We start from the raw sequence: 14,008 nt of genomic DNA on the forward strand, positions 1-14,008 counted from the left end.
GAGTTATTTTAGTACTTCAACAAACTACATGGAAATGAAAGAATATTGAATTTATAAATGTGTGTGTATATATATATATATATGTGTGTGTGTGTGGTTGTACATACACATATGTAGTTGTTTTTTGGTGTTTGGCTTAGTGTTATGTTAGAATCATTATTATACTCTTATACCTTTTGTTCTTAATATATTGTTTTTAGCTTTATTTTTTGTTTTGAAATTTTGTTGTATGCATTTGTCATTTTTATTTAATTTCTTTATTTTTTAAAATGTGTATATATAGTATTTATAAAGTTTTAGCTTTTAGTTTTGGATCTGTTTTAGTTGTTTTAATACTACAATTGATTGCTTCTGTTGTCCTCATTTGTAAGTCGCTTTGGATAAAAGCGTCTGCTAAATGACTAAACATAAATATATATATATATATACATATAATTTCCCCTTCAAAGTCAGTGAATGCATATTTATATGGGTATTTCTGTGATTGTATTGTATCATGTGCATTATATATGACCCTGGACCACAAAACCAGTCATAAGTCACATGGGTATATTTGTAGCAATAGCCAAAAATACATTCTATGGCTCAAAATTATCAATCTTTCTTTTAAGTTAAAAATTATTAGGATATTAAGTAAAGATCATGTTCCATGCTCCAAATGTTTTGTAGATTTCCAACCGTAAATATATCAAAACAATTTGGGTTTTTTGCCCCCTCAGATTCCTTATTTTCAAATAGTTGTATCTCAGCCAAACCATACATCAATGAAAAGCTTATTTATTCAGCTTTCAGATAATGTATTAATCTTAATTTAAAAACCATATGACTGGCTTTGTGGTCCAGGGTCACATATCGGTAGTTATATATTTATTATAATAAATATGTAACTAATCTCAACTCTGCCCTACTTAAAAGTGACGCCCGATGAACTGCGTGCGCGTGCACAATTTACGCACGTTTGTAAATCTCTGTTCGTGTTTACGCCTGTAGCGCAGCGCACAGAAGAACACATTCCAGCAGCACGCTGTCAGCTGCGTAACTTGCGTACGTGATTTCCAGCACACACGAGCAGCCTCACACATCCACCTGATCAGCCTACAGACCACACCTCTCGCTCGGCCGTCCTCCTGGACATCACAACAGTCGCTGACAGTCTGCGTGCGGGCCTCGATCGACGCTCGTGTCAGGCCTGCTGTGGGTGTGTGCATGCAGCATAATGGAGCAGGCGAAACCCCGAACGGAGAGCCGCCTCCGCTTTCCTTTAACGCAGCAGCTCCGCTCCAAATGGCAACATCACGGGTGAGGAGGTACGCGCAGGAGGGGCGGACGGTCCCTCCTCAGCCGAGAGTGATGGTGGTGTTCTCGGCTGCGAGTGACACTGAGAAACAGGGAGATGCGATGTCGGGCGCGGACAACGGGGAAGAGGAGTATCGCAAACCAGCCATACCTGTCCCTAACCTTAATCTAGGGAAGTCCCTTCGCACCTTAGACGCACCTGAGGAGGTAAGTCCCCGAGGTTTCAAAAGGATGGGCTATTTTTATAACTGAGTAGTTGTAGTGTGCTGCATAGAAATTAAATGCAAGTTAAAACGTCCACGTTCATCTGCGTTTCGTCCGCTTAATGTTATTTTTTTTCCCAAAGGATCATCTGGAGGAGCCGTGTCAAAGTTTCCCAGCTTCTCATGCTTAATCATAACCGTTTCCATAGGCAACAGATGTAGTGAGCGTGTTTGCTTCCCGATTGCTGCAAGCGGATTGGTGCTTTATCCCAGTGGGGCGGGTGGACGTCGTTTCTGATTGGTTCACATCACACGTCTATCAAATCATATCGACTGGATTAAACTAATCGTGTTTTGCAAGGTCTGTGTTAAAGGTGTCACTGCAGACTTCTGCTGATAAACCCAGCGTGACCTGTCAAGATGTGTAATATGATTAGTCTAACACCTTTGTTTATCAATGCCAACGGGTTTTAAGAGAATTTAAACATGTAACACCATTCAAATGAACATGGGAGGGGACTCATTGCTAGTAGATAGTTAAAAAGTTAACGTGCACAACTTTAAGCTTTAGTACAGTGATATGTCTCATATACACTACCGTTCAAAAGCTTGTGGCAGATTTTTTTTTTAAAGAAAGAAATACTTTTATTCAGCAATAAAGCATGAATGATCAAAATTGACATTAAAACATTTAATAAAGACTTTTATAATGTTACAAAAGATTTATATTTCAAAGAAATTCTGCTCCATTGAACTTTGTTCATCAAGGAATCCTAAAAATGCATCACAATTTTCTGCTGTTTTCAACATTGATACTAATAATAAATGTTTCTTGTGCACCAAATCAGCATTAGAGTAATTTATGAAGGATCATGTGACCTTTAAAGGGATAGTTCACCTAAAAATGAAAATTCTGTCATTAATTACTAACCCTCATGTCGTTTCAAACCTTTAAGACCTTTGTTCAACTTCAGAACACAAATTTAGATAATTTGGATGAAATCCGAGAGCTTTCTTACCCTACATAGACAGCAACACAACTTCCACGTTCAAGGCCCAGAAAGGTAGTAAGGACATTGTTAAAATAGTTAATGTGACATCAGTGGTTCAACCGTAATCTTATGAAGCTACGGGAATACTTTTTGTGCACGAAGAAAGCAAAAATATCTACTTTATTCAACAGTTTCTTCTCTTCCATGTCAGCATTCGATGCGCATTCACAACAGTACCACGATGCATGTGTGCACATGCCTGTGCAATAGGAAACAGTTATTTACAATTTTAATAGTAATTTAAAATATTTCACATTTTTAAAATCAATAAATGCATTCTAGGTGAGCAAAAGAGACTTAAAACATAAAAAATTCTTATCGACCCCAAACAGACTAATGTAAAAGGCTATTTCTGTTGCTTCTTTTCTCCATAGTTCCCAGAGGTCATCCCCCTGAATGTAGGAGGTACATATTTTACCACTCGGCTGTCCACCCTGCGACGTTATGAGGACACAATGCTGGCCGCCATGTTTAGCGGCCGCCACCACATTCCCAGGGATGCAGAGGGACGATATTTCATCGACCGAGACGGAACATATTTTGGGTTAGTGTTTAGATTAGTGAATCTGATTATGGTTGGTGCCTAGTACCCAAAAATACAAAGCAAATATTTTGATTATCTGAATTTAGCTTTTGTATTTATTATTTCATCAGTGGATTACTTAAATGACTGCTTGATATGATGCTTATTAGAAAGGTTTATATATACTTGTCTGGCATTAGGGATATTCTGAATTTCTTGCGAGAGGGAGAACTGCCTCAGAGGGACCGTGTTCGTGCGGTGCACAGAGAAGCTCAGTATTATGCTATTGGGCCTCTTTTGGAAAGCCTGGAAGACACGCAGCCACTTACCGGCGAGAAAGTGCGACAGGCTTTTCTTGATCTTTTGCCCTATTATAAAGGTAGTATAAAAATTCTAAATAAAAATAATAAAAAGGGGTGGGGTTTTCAGCTGACTAAACAATTGGCTCCTTTTCTTCCAGAAAATCTCGAGCGCATTGTGGAGATTGCAAAACTTCGTGCCATGCAGCGGAAGGCTCGTTTTGCAAAACTGAAGATCTGTGTGTACAAGGAGGAGATGCCCATCACCCCTTATGAAAGACCGCTGTTCAATTCGCTGCGATTTGAGCGCTCGGAGAGTGAGGCCAAGCTGTTTGAGCACCATTGTGAAGTTGACGTGTCCTTCGGGCCCTGGGAGGCAGTGGCGGATGTTTATGACCTTCTTCACTGCATAGTAAGCGACCTGGCAGAGCGTGGCATCTCTGCTGACCAGCAATGCATCGGCGTGTGTGACAAACACCTCATCAACCACTACTACTGCAAAAGGCCAATCTATGAGTTTAAAATCACCTGGTGGTGAGGGTGAGGTGTGTTACCTGGTGTTTCTTTTGCCAAGAACTAATATGCGCAAGTCTGTGCAAATGATGTTTGCTGCTGTCTACAGTTACATGAAACCAGCAGGATCATAGAGTCCTACTTGAAATGAACGGGAATAATGACAAGCTTTTGAATAAGATGGCTGTTTTTGTGGCATTTGCTCTTTTGTTTATTCATGAAACTGCAGTTTGCAACCCCAAATTTCTTTTATGGGCAGCTCTATTGATTCCTTAGTTTTTGTAAGTATTTGTTTAACTTAGTTTGTTTAGAATAATCCCGGGAATCGTTTTGTCCAGTTGTAGTTCTAAAGGGATTTTCTGGAATCATCCTCAGAGGAAGTGAACTTATGTGAAACAGTGTTTTCTGTTCTAAATATGACATCTCTTAAGTTTGATCCTGTGTTAGATGTATTGAATGTATTAACAGTTTGATCAAAGAATCAGTCAACTGGACCCATATTCGGAAATTGTTTGTGATGTATTTCTTAAGAAGGAAACCTTTTTTTTTTCCCTACAGTATTTTAAAATGATTTTACCCCATTTGTTTTACATGACTTATATATGTAGAACCTGATCTGTGTCATGTTGCCAATAATGAACACCTTAGATCATGCGATCTCAGCAGATACTGACTTTAATAAGAATACAAAGGTCTTGTCTGGTATTTCCAGCCACTCAAAGTTTCACATAAAGCCTTCTAAAATAACCACACATCACTAGGCAAGCATAAAAGTTTTGATTTATGTCAAAAAATGAACTGTTCTCAAAGGAGAGCCCAAAATAGATTTTTTCTCTTTTTTTTAGAATAAGTTTATGAGCTAGATTAAATATGTCCTGAATATGAATTATAAGGAGTATATTTAAAATTATACTTAAAGACTGTTAGCCACTTTATTACAGGTTAGATTGCCTATTTTGCTACTTTGACACTTTATGAAGTTGTTTTCTGCTGCCAAAAGCATTTGTCCATGCTTTTATTTGCCATATTCCTCACAAGTTGCATATGATTTAGCATTATTTGTTATTTTAGTCATCTGTCTCTCATTGGTGAGAGCTGTGAAAGCCACATGAAGTTGCATGAGCTCTCTTATGTTTTGGCAGCAGAATATCTAAACCAGTTACAATGCTTTTGATAATCCTAACTGGGATTTATTTTCGGTCTTGCCCAGTTTACTTTATGTTGCTCAAGTCTAAACCAATGCATATTTGTTCTCTGTTGTACATTTGGTGAATACTGTTGTTTGTATTGCATTATTGTACTGGCTCTTACTGTGCTGATAATAAACATTATATTTTGCAATTTATTAAAAGCAGATCCTTTTTGTCACATTTAAACGTTCACAATAATGCTTCATTTATCAGTTTAGTAAACACAAGTACAGAAGAGGATGAATGCGCTGTACAGTATTTGTCAGGGAATGTTGACATTCTGAGCTCCGCCCACCTTTAGCTCCGCCCACACAACACATACACCAGTCGCGAGGATATGATGTAATTGTGACCCTGGAGAAGAGACCGCAGACGAGGTATCTGTCGCTGTCCGTTTGATTAACATTAAATACTTAAACTTGCCCTTATTTTAAATGTTTTGTTCAGTATCTCTTTAGACTGGTAATGCATATTTATCTTATATCTTGTTGACAATGAGCTGTAGCGTTTGTTTTTAGCCATGTAACGTTAGCTGTTTTGCTAGCTTGACGTGTCTTCCTCCGGCGGATTGAATGACTTTCTTTGTTATTTTCAGTCTATAATGTATTTTCTAGGTTACTTTTAAACCCTCTGTTAGACAATTAATGAATGTTTAAGCTACAACATTCTGGCATTGAACGAAGTCAGTGTGTGTAATACTCGGAAATTAATGTTATGTCATCAGTGTTAAAATAAGTTGATCAGAGTGTTCAGTTAAACTAAAGACACAAGATCAAACACGTTTGAACTGCTCAATTTTTCATTTCGATTGAGATTTAGTGCGTTATTGGTTGATTGATCATTCTCAGTGTAATTTAGACATCAGTGATTTAATGTTAGACAAATTCAGATTAACTGGGACCCCCAGTTAATCTAGTTATTACAACTATGCATTTCGCTATTTTACTTGCGCCTCAGCTCTGAAATCTAAATCTAATTATGAATATCTGATATTCACATAGTTTCATTTTCAGGTCTGCTCAAGGTCTTTAAATGAGTCATCTTATCTCGTTTAAATGGCAGTGTTGACATCTCTGGTGTGTTCTGTAAAAGTTGCATGTCTTTGCAGAGTACATTATGTAACCCGACTCCTGTTTTGCTGCATGATTTGCAGAGCGGATATGCAAATTCAGATCACAATGTCAAACATGTTTCTTTACCTAGATAAAAGGGACACTATGAGTCAGCGCTCAGAGCGACGAGGGATCCATGTGGACCAATCAGAGCTGCTGTGTAAGAAAGGCTGCGGTTACTATGGTAACGCTGCATGGCAGGGCCTATGCTCCAAGTGCTGGAGGGAGGAGTACCAGCGAGCTCGGCAGAGACAGATCCAGGAGGACTGGGCTCTGGCTGAGAAGTGAGTCTTTTAAACAGCAGCTAGATCACGCATTAAGTAAAAGAAACATTCAGCATCATCAAGATATTCATGAAGCAGAAATGATGTTCAGGCAGACTGCCGTAATGATGTGTTTCCTGTCACAGGCTGCAGCGGGAAGAGGAGGCGGCTTATGTCAGCAGTCACAGTTCCTCTCAGACCCAGCCTCCACAGTCCCATTCTCAGCCCTCTCTCGCCACCTTCTCCAAGTTTGAGGAGAAGAAAACCAACGAGAAGACCCGTAAGGTCACCACCGTAAAGAAGTTCTTCAGCCCCTCCTCTCGCACGGCCCCTAAAAAAGGTACAAGGAGGGTGGGATTGGAGCGATATGAGTGTGATTCGTGTTGTTTTGCAGTAGGATTCGGTGGCTGATGTCCTGGATTGGATGGACAAAATTATTATTTGCCCTTATCAAATATGCTTTATGAATATTAGATTTGGTTGGACAAGTGAAAACTGATTTAAAATACAGTGGAGCTTCACAGACTTGTGTCAGGGCTGTAGATTTTCCCTGCGTCGCCACTTTTCCCTCAGAGCCCAAAATAGAAAATCACACATACCTTTGCTTCTGGATTTCTTTTGGAAATCATGCTTATTTCATATGCAAATGTCTGCCCTCATCATCATACATACTCCCAGTTTGATTTTACCATCAGATGGTGTCTCTCTGATAAAGCCTTAAATTGTCTGCATGCATCATCCAAACAGCAATTTGTAATTTATGCTCGTTTAATATTACTTTAATAGACCTGAATGTTGGTAATTAAAAGGCTTTATCATTGAAACATCAAGTGTAGACTGTTCAAAAGTTCAGTGGGGTCAGTACAGTTGCATTTATTTGATCAAAGATAAAGTAAAAACTTATTATTTTGTGAAATGTTTTCTTTTTTAATATATTTTTAAATATAATTAATTCCTGTGATGGCAAAGTTGAATTTTCAGCAGCCTTCAGTGTCACATGATCCTTCAGAAATCATTCTAATGTACTGATTTGGTCCTCAAGAAACATCTTTATTATTATCAAAGTTGAAAACACATTTTTCATACATTTTTGTATCATTCTATGCTGAATAGAAAGTTAAAATAAACAGCATTTATTTGAAATAGAAATCATTTTTAACATGACTTTACTGTCACCTTTGATCATTTCAATGCATTGCTTTCTTTTTTTACTGACCCCTAACTTTTAAACGGTATTGTAAGTCATCCTTGCTTGATTTGATACAGTTATATATTCATTTGCTATCATATGATTTTATCATTTGCCTATCGTGTTCTTATGAGATGATTTTATTTGACCAAGTGATCCACCCTTCATCTCTCAGTTTGTTTCCTTCATCTCGTTGCTGTTCTGCCGTTCTGTCTGATCTCCGCCCCACCTCTCCCACATTTATCTCTCTCTTTTTCACTTTATATTCTCATCTGAACTCCTGTTGCCACATTTTTCATCCATTTCACCCCCTTTCGCCCATTTCCATTACCTACCCTGGGTGTTTTAGTCCCCCTCGAAAAAGAAAGCGAGAAACGAGAGAAAGAGAAAGAAGAGAAGTTGCAGGGCAGGAGGGAGAGCCATGGCGAAAACCTCCTGAGGGATCTGAAGGGCATTTTTACCCAACCCTGGGAGATGGCCTCTCCCACTGAAGGTAACAGACAGAGCCTGAAGGAAAATCTGGGGTTATGAGAACAGAAGGAACGTGGGTGGAGATTGCAGTGTTTGAGGTGGACCACTGTTTTCTGTGTGATTTGATGTTCTGTGTTGAAGAGAGTGTCTTTGCTAAAAGTATTTCACAAAAGTACAGCAATTATTTTATGTTCCCCTTTAGCTGTTCTTTGTGACATACTGCCCTGATCTGTACCATAGTGTAGTGTGTATTTGTTGACATGATTGAATTCACCCTACCATTTTTTCATGTTCACTGTCTCATTGTCATGCGTCCTCCTCTGTTTTTTCTTGTCAATCTGGTGGCAGCTCTGGTATCAAGGCTGAGAGGTGGGTATTAGTGCCACATCACTGTAGCCCTCCAGCATAAATCACAGAAAACAAACCAATGCATCAGTGTTATATATGAGCTGCATGCATTCAGGCTGAAACCCTTCTAACGCTCTATTACTGTCAATGGGGCGTTTAGAAAGACAGGTGCAACAGCGTTTAGAACGTCTGTTTGTGTAGAGTTTAGCCAAAGCATGCTGGTACCAGAATTCTCTTTTAATTCATTCAGCTACTCTAGTACTGACTTTGACTCTGATCTGATGTCAAAGGTGTTGGCATGGTAACAGATCAATATTTCAGTAGAATGACCTACTTCTGAGAAGGTTGCTCTTGTCTCTATGGGATGCAAGTCAACATTTTTGGGTTTTTTTCATTATTCTGTGCAGAATGTCATGTGTAATTCAGCCTTAGAAACTGTTTCTTGAAGATGATTGGCTGCTTCAGTTGTTGTAAAAATGATGGGAAATTATTACTTAATTTCACATGACATTGTGACGAAAACTAACTTCTGAACTATCGATTTTCATCCGATCCATTTTAATATCCTTTTTATAGTATGTTCATACAGCCTGTTTGGAAACATTGAGTGCGCTTATTTGTGTTCCTCAGAAAGCCACGAGGGGAAAACGCCCAGTCCCTCCATTACCCGCCAGTCCAGCATCGAGACTGATCGTGTGTCACGAGACTTCATGGAGTTTCTCAAGACCTTACAGAAGCCCGGCAGAGAGATCCACAAGCAGAGCCGTGGTTTCATTGAGAGCATGGGAAATAAAAAGGTGAGAACCAGGGTTACCTGCCCACAGCAACCTTTGGATCATGTTAATCCTTTAAGTAAACACACATTCTTTTGTTTTTGTTCTTATTTGAAGGATCTCAGTGCTGAAGAACTGTCTGAGTGTGTGCAGGACTTCTATCAGGGCATGTCTGACCGACTCTTGAATCATTTTAAAGGTAGAATTCATGCTTCGGAGAAACTTGGCAGCACTGAATTGGTCAAAAAGTTTCAAATGGTTTGAATCATTTCACTGAATACTAAATCTGATTCATCTGCTGACTGGTTGTCTTGTGTAATGGTATTTTAATGATATGTGTATGTAGTTGGACTCGATTGTTAAGGGAATTAAGCAGAATTGTTTGGGAAACAAGGGTATCTAGAAAATGAAATCTCTTCATTGGTAATAATTTTTTTTTTTTTTTTTTTAATTATGGTCAGGCTGGGATATTAAAATGAGTGAGATTGCAGTCCAGTGTTGTCCATTTTAAGCATTTTGCAGCATAAAACAATATTTTTTTGGAGCAGAGATGTCCAAACCAGGGCCTCTGTTGACCTTTGATAATGCATTTACTTTACAGCCCTCAGTCAAATTAGATTTTTGGTCCCTCATACTAAAAAGTTTAGGCACCTCTGCTTTAGAGCAAGACAAATTTATAAATTATCTATAAAAATGTTTAATTATTTAATTTTTGAACATTTTTGTTTGAAAAATGTTTGACAACCTGAATTTTAAATATTAAAAATAACAAGATAAGACTAATAATAATAGTCTTAGTATTTTTTTTTTTTACTTTTGTGCTTTTATGTAATTATTTATTTTAGTTTAATTTGTTTGTAATTCAGTTTTAGTAATTTTACTTAAACATGAACTTTTCAGTTACAAAAACAAAAAACTCTCTCTATATATATAACGTTTTTAAAATTTTAAAATCTAATATTTATATTTTACTTCATTTAAGCTTTATTTTAGTTAACAAGAACAATTTCTAATAGTTTTAGTTAACAATAACAACCCCTGGGGCAAATCCTGGGGCAGCTGTCCTCTTTAGAATGCTGTGATTGGACCATAATGATTATTTACATTTTTGTACAAATATACTTAATTTTTTATGGTTTACAGTTGTTTGCCAGAAGCCAAATGAATTCTTTTTTGCAAATATAAACCTCAGGTGGCTCCTCTTTCCTCAGGCTCCTCTGAGAAAGTGGACAGAGTAATGGACCAAGTGGAAAAATACATCATGACTCGACTCTACAAGAGTGTCTTCTGTCCAGAGACCTCAGATGATGAGAAAAAAGACCTGGTCACCCAGCGCAGGATTCGGTCAGCCAGTGTTTAGTATTGTTTATATGCTATTAGTATTTCTTAATATTAGGTTTTAGCTTTATTTTTATTTCAGTGTAAGTTTAAGTAATTTTAGTACTTTAGCTTAAACTTATTTCGGTTAGTTACCAAAATAATATTTTTCATTTTTGTTTTACATTTAATATTGATATTTTAAAAACATGCTCCATATGTTGCTGTTTGTACATGAAAATTCCTCAAATAAGTATTATTCTTTTACGCCATTCACCTTTAAAATCTGCATTCTTGATTTATTCGTTAAATAATGGTTTTCCAGGGCGTTACACTGGGTCACCATTCAGATGTTGTGTGTCCCTGTGGACGAGGAGATCCCTGAAGTCTCTGATAGTGTAGTCAAAGCCATCACTGGTGAGTCTGCAAAGATGGTACTATTTTGTCTTTTAGTTGCTACTTTTGTTGTTTTCTTCCATGAAGATACAAGATTTTTTTTCGTATTATTTTGTCTACCTCAGATATCATTGAGATGGACTCCAAGCGTGTGCCCAGGGATAAACTTGCCTGCATCACCAGTTGCAGCAAGCATATCTTCAATGCCATCAGGGTCACCAAGAACGAACCAGCTTCTGCAGATGACTTCCTACCCACCCTCATCTATATTGTGCTGAAGGCCAACCCGCCACGGCTGCAGTCCAACATCCAGTACATCACACGTTTCTGCAACCCTTCAAGACTCATGACCGGAGAGGACGGATACTACTTCACCAACCTGGTAGGTCCACACAAAAAAAATTATTTATAATGTCCAAACAATCTATTTTTGTGGATTATTTTGGTTCAAAAGTGTACTTATTTTACTTTAAAATGAATGCCCCGTGGTTTAATATTTTGTTATCTAATGCCATGACATTAATAAAGGGATAATCCACCCATGAAAAATCTGTCATAATTTATCCTCATGTTGTTCCAAACCTGTATGACTTACTTTCTTCTGTGTAGCACAAAAGAAGATATTTTGAATAATGTTGGTAGCTAAACAGTTTTGGTTCCCATTGGCTTCCATTATATGGACAAAAAATATAATGGAAGTCAATAGGAAGCGATTTGGTTATCAACATTGTTTAAAATGTCTTCTTTTGTGCTCCACAGAAGAAAGAAAGTCATACAGGTTTGCAACAACATGAGGGTGAATAAATTATGGCAAAATTTTAATTTGTAGGTGTACTATGCATTTAAGTGTGGCAAAAGTGTCCCAATACTGTTTGAGGCTACTATAATTACTTCTGAAATTTGGAGGCTGGCTAATCATATGCCAATTGTGAATAAACCTTACTGTTTGGTCTAGTCTAATCTTTTCTATTCACATCTTTTCTCTGTTCCTTTTCATTGTATTTTCTTCATCTTCATCTTCATCACGTGTTCCCCTCAGTGCTGTGCCGTTGCCTTCATAGAGAAGCTGGACGCCCAGTCGTTGAATCTCAGCCCTGAGGACTTTGAGCGCTACATGTCCGGTCAGGCTTCCCCTCGAAGGCAAGACGATCCTGCAGCCTGGCCCCAGAGTGGTACCCGTGTCAACCCAGCACTTAGCCAGATCCATCAAAACCTCAAGCTCCTATCCAACCTTGAGAAAAGACAGCAGCAGGTCATCGAGGTGGCGCAGAACCTGCTGACAGAACTGGCAGAATGGCAGGACAGCGTGGCCCGCGAGGTGCAGGAAATCCTTGAGCGATACCCACTGGAGATCAAACCACGAGCATCCGCGATCGATGCGGAGAATGTGGAGAATGACAGGCTGCCACCTCCCCTTCAGCCACAAGTGTTTGCAGGTTAGCGTAGTGTACTGTCCTCTGGAGTGAATAAGCCAGCGACATGGTCGTACCAAGACGGGTAAAGCATTTTTAAATGCAATGGCTGTTCTTGTCCAAGTTCTCCACTCCTTTTCTCCCTGTATTTGGGCTGTTACCATTCCATTTGTCTTTTAAATGTGCTTACCCAGTCCCCCGTCATATCTTTTCTGCAAACATATTCTTGTCTGACCACATTTGTGCAGCTGATTCATAAAGGATGAGGCAGAGTTGTGAAACTAAATAAGCTTTTCTAACCAGGCTTGAAAAGATCTGTCAACAGTTTGATCTACCTTAATACGAGTTGTTTTAAATAACTGAATCAAATAGCTGCTAATACTTCCTCTCAATGTGATTGCAGGTTTTATGTGATCATACACCACATATCAGCGTTTCTCTTGTAGATAAGTCATGTTCACTGTAGGGTGGTTCACCCTCATGCCTTAGTGTGTATTTCTCCTTGATGAAGGTCTTTTTATGGATGTATAAAATGATTTGCTGCTCATACTGTATATTTAGGAAATTTAAAGTTGAACTCCATGCAGATGTATTTCACGGAATTGATCGGATATACTGTTGTGCGTATGATTCAGCAGTAAACACTATTTACATAGGAATTTGTTTATTTACAAATGAAAATATAGGTATAAAGCTGTGCATTTTCTCACCTAAATTTATGCAATTCTGTCATGGTGTCTACAGGTAAATAACAAGACCTTCTCCCAAGATGGGGATGACATTAATATGTCTTGCATGTGATGTTGTCAGCATTACATTAACCCAATTTAATTGTGATCAAGTTTAAATTTTAATACTGCCCCAGCTGTAACTGTAAAAGGTACTTAGCAAAAACACTATATTCATGTGAAAATAATTGGTTTCATTCACAGTAATGATTTTGATTCATGACCGTGTGTGATATTTTAACTGAACTGCTTTATTTATGATGTAAATATAACTTGAGGTGTGTTATTTTGTGTGTGAATCATTATTTATCATTCTGGAGCACCAAAATAAATCAGCAAAGCACAATGCTGACATCTGATGGCCAGCATAGAAATATGTTTTAAACCCAATGGCCCACAACATTTCAACACAATATTGCTTACTATTTCTTTTTGTTTTGAAGTACACACTAAAAAGTGTATAAAGTCCAGTATGGTATCAGTGCTCGTTCTCAATGCCTAACTGTTTACTTACGGATGATAGGTGAGGATATGGAGTGCAGATGACAGTCTGCTAACTCAAATATATCTTAAATGAGTTGAATTGCGTCTCATCGGGTATAGCCTGAATGTGACTGTTTAATTTGCACATGTTCATATGGGACTTTGAAAATGGCTCATTTAATGAGCCAACAGATCTGCAGCCCCACCAAACCTGAGTGTCGTACGATGGTTGCTCTGTACCTGCAGGCCTCCAGAGGTTCTCAGTATAGAATGTGGGTCAGTGTCTCTCAGGAGAGTGAAGAGGCTCATCAAGTTATATGCTGAGATCTTGATTTACTATGCAAGTACTCTACATATTACTCAGTCAATATGTGACATTAGTTTTTGTTCAGTTATTTGAGGCATTGATATAGCTTGTATTGTATGATTTTGAATTAGTA

General features: G+C 38.1%; 2 protein-coding genes across 4 annotated transcripts; both read left to right on the top strand.

The window, feature by feature from the left end:
- Nucleotides 1-951: 951 nt before the first annotated feature.
- kctd7 (potassium channel tetramerization domain containing 7) lies at nt 952-5,219 on the top strand. The gene is made up of 4 exons (XM_058789332.1): nt 952-1,503; nt 2,926-3,095; nt 3,275-3,453; nt 3,535-5,219. Exons 1-4 carry the CDS (start codon nt 1,207-1,209, stop codon nt 3,909-3,911), a joined length of 1,023 nt encoding a protein of 340 aa, XP_058645315.1. The 5' UTR covers nt 952-1,206; the 3' UTR covers nt 3,912-5,219.
- A 153-nt stretch (nt 5,220-5,372) lies between these two features.
- Nucleotides 5,373-13,482, top strand: rabgef1 (RAB guanine nucleotide exchange factor (GEF) 1). Of its 3 annotated transcripts, none has more exons than XM_058790060.1 (10): nt 5,373-5,453; nt 6,280-6,472; nt 6,598-6,791; nt 7,990-8,133; nt 9,090-9,256; nt 9,350-9,431; nt 10,444-10,576; nt 10,875-10,966; nt 11,071-11,327; nt 11,985-13,482. In XM_058790060.1, the coding sequence occupies exons 2-10, from the start codon at nt 6,294-6,296 to the stop codon at nt 12,384-12,386; spliced, it is 1,650 nt and encodes a 549-aa protein (XP_058646043.1). In that variant the 5' UTR covers nt 5,373-5,453; nt 6,280-6,293; the 3' UTR covers nt 12,387-13,482. The 3 variants fall into 3 exon arrangements, with proteins under 3 accessions (XP_058646043.1, XP_058646045.1, XP_058646044.1); XM_058790061.1 differs by having other exon boundaries at nt 5,453-5,538; XM_058790062.1 differs by lacking the exon at nt 7,990-8,133 and having other exon boundaries at nt 11,985-13,478.
- Nucleotides 13,483-14,008: the final 526 nt, after the last annotated feature.

Source organism: Onychostoma macrolepis, chromosome 10 (assembly GCF_012432095.1).
Source record: "Onychostoma macrolepis isolate SWU-2019 chromosome 10, ASM1243209v1, whole genome shotgun sequence".
NCBI classification, from domain to species: domain Eukaryota; kingdom Metazoa; phylum Chordata; class Actinopteri; order Cypriniformes; family Cyprinidae; genus Onychostoma; species Onychostoma macrolepis.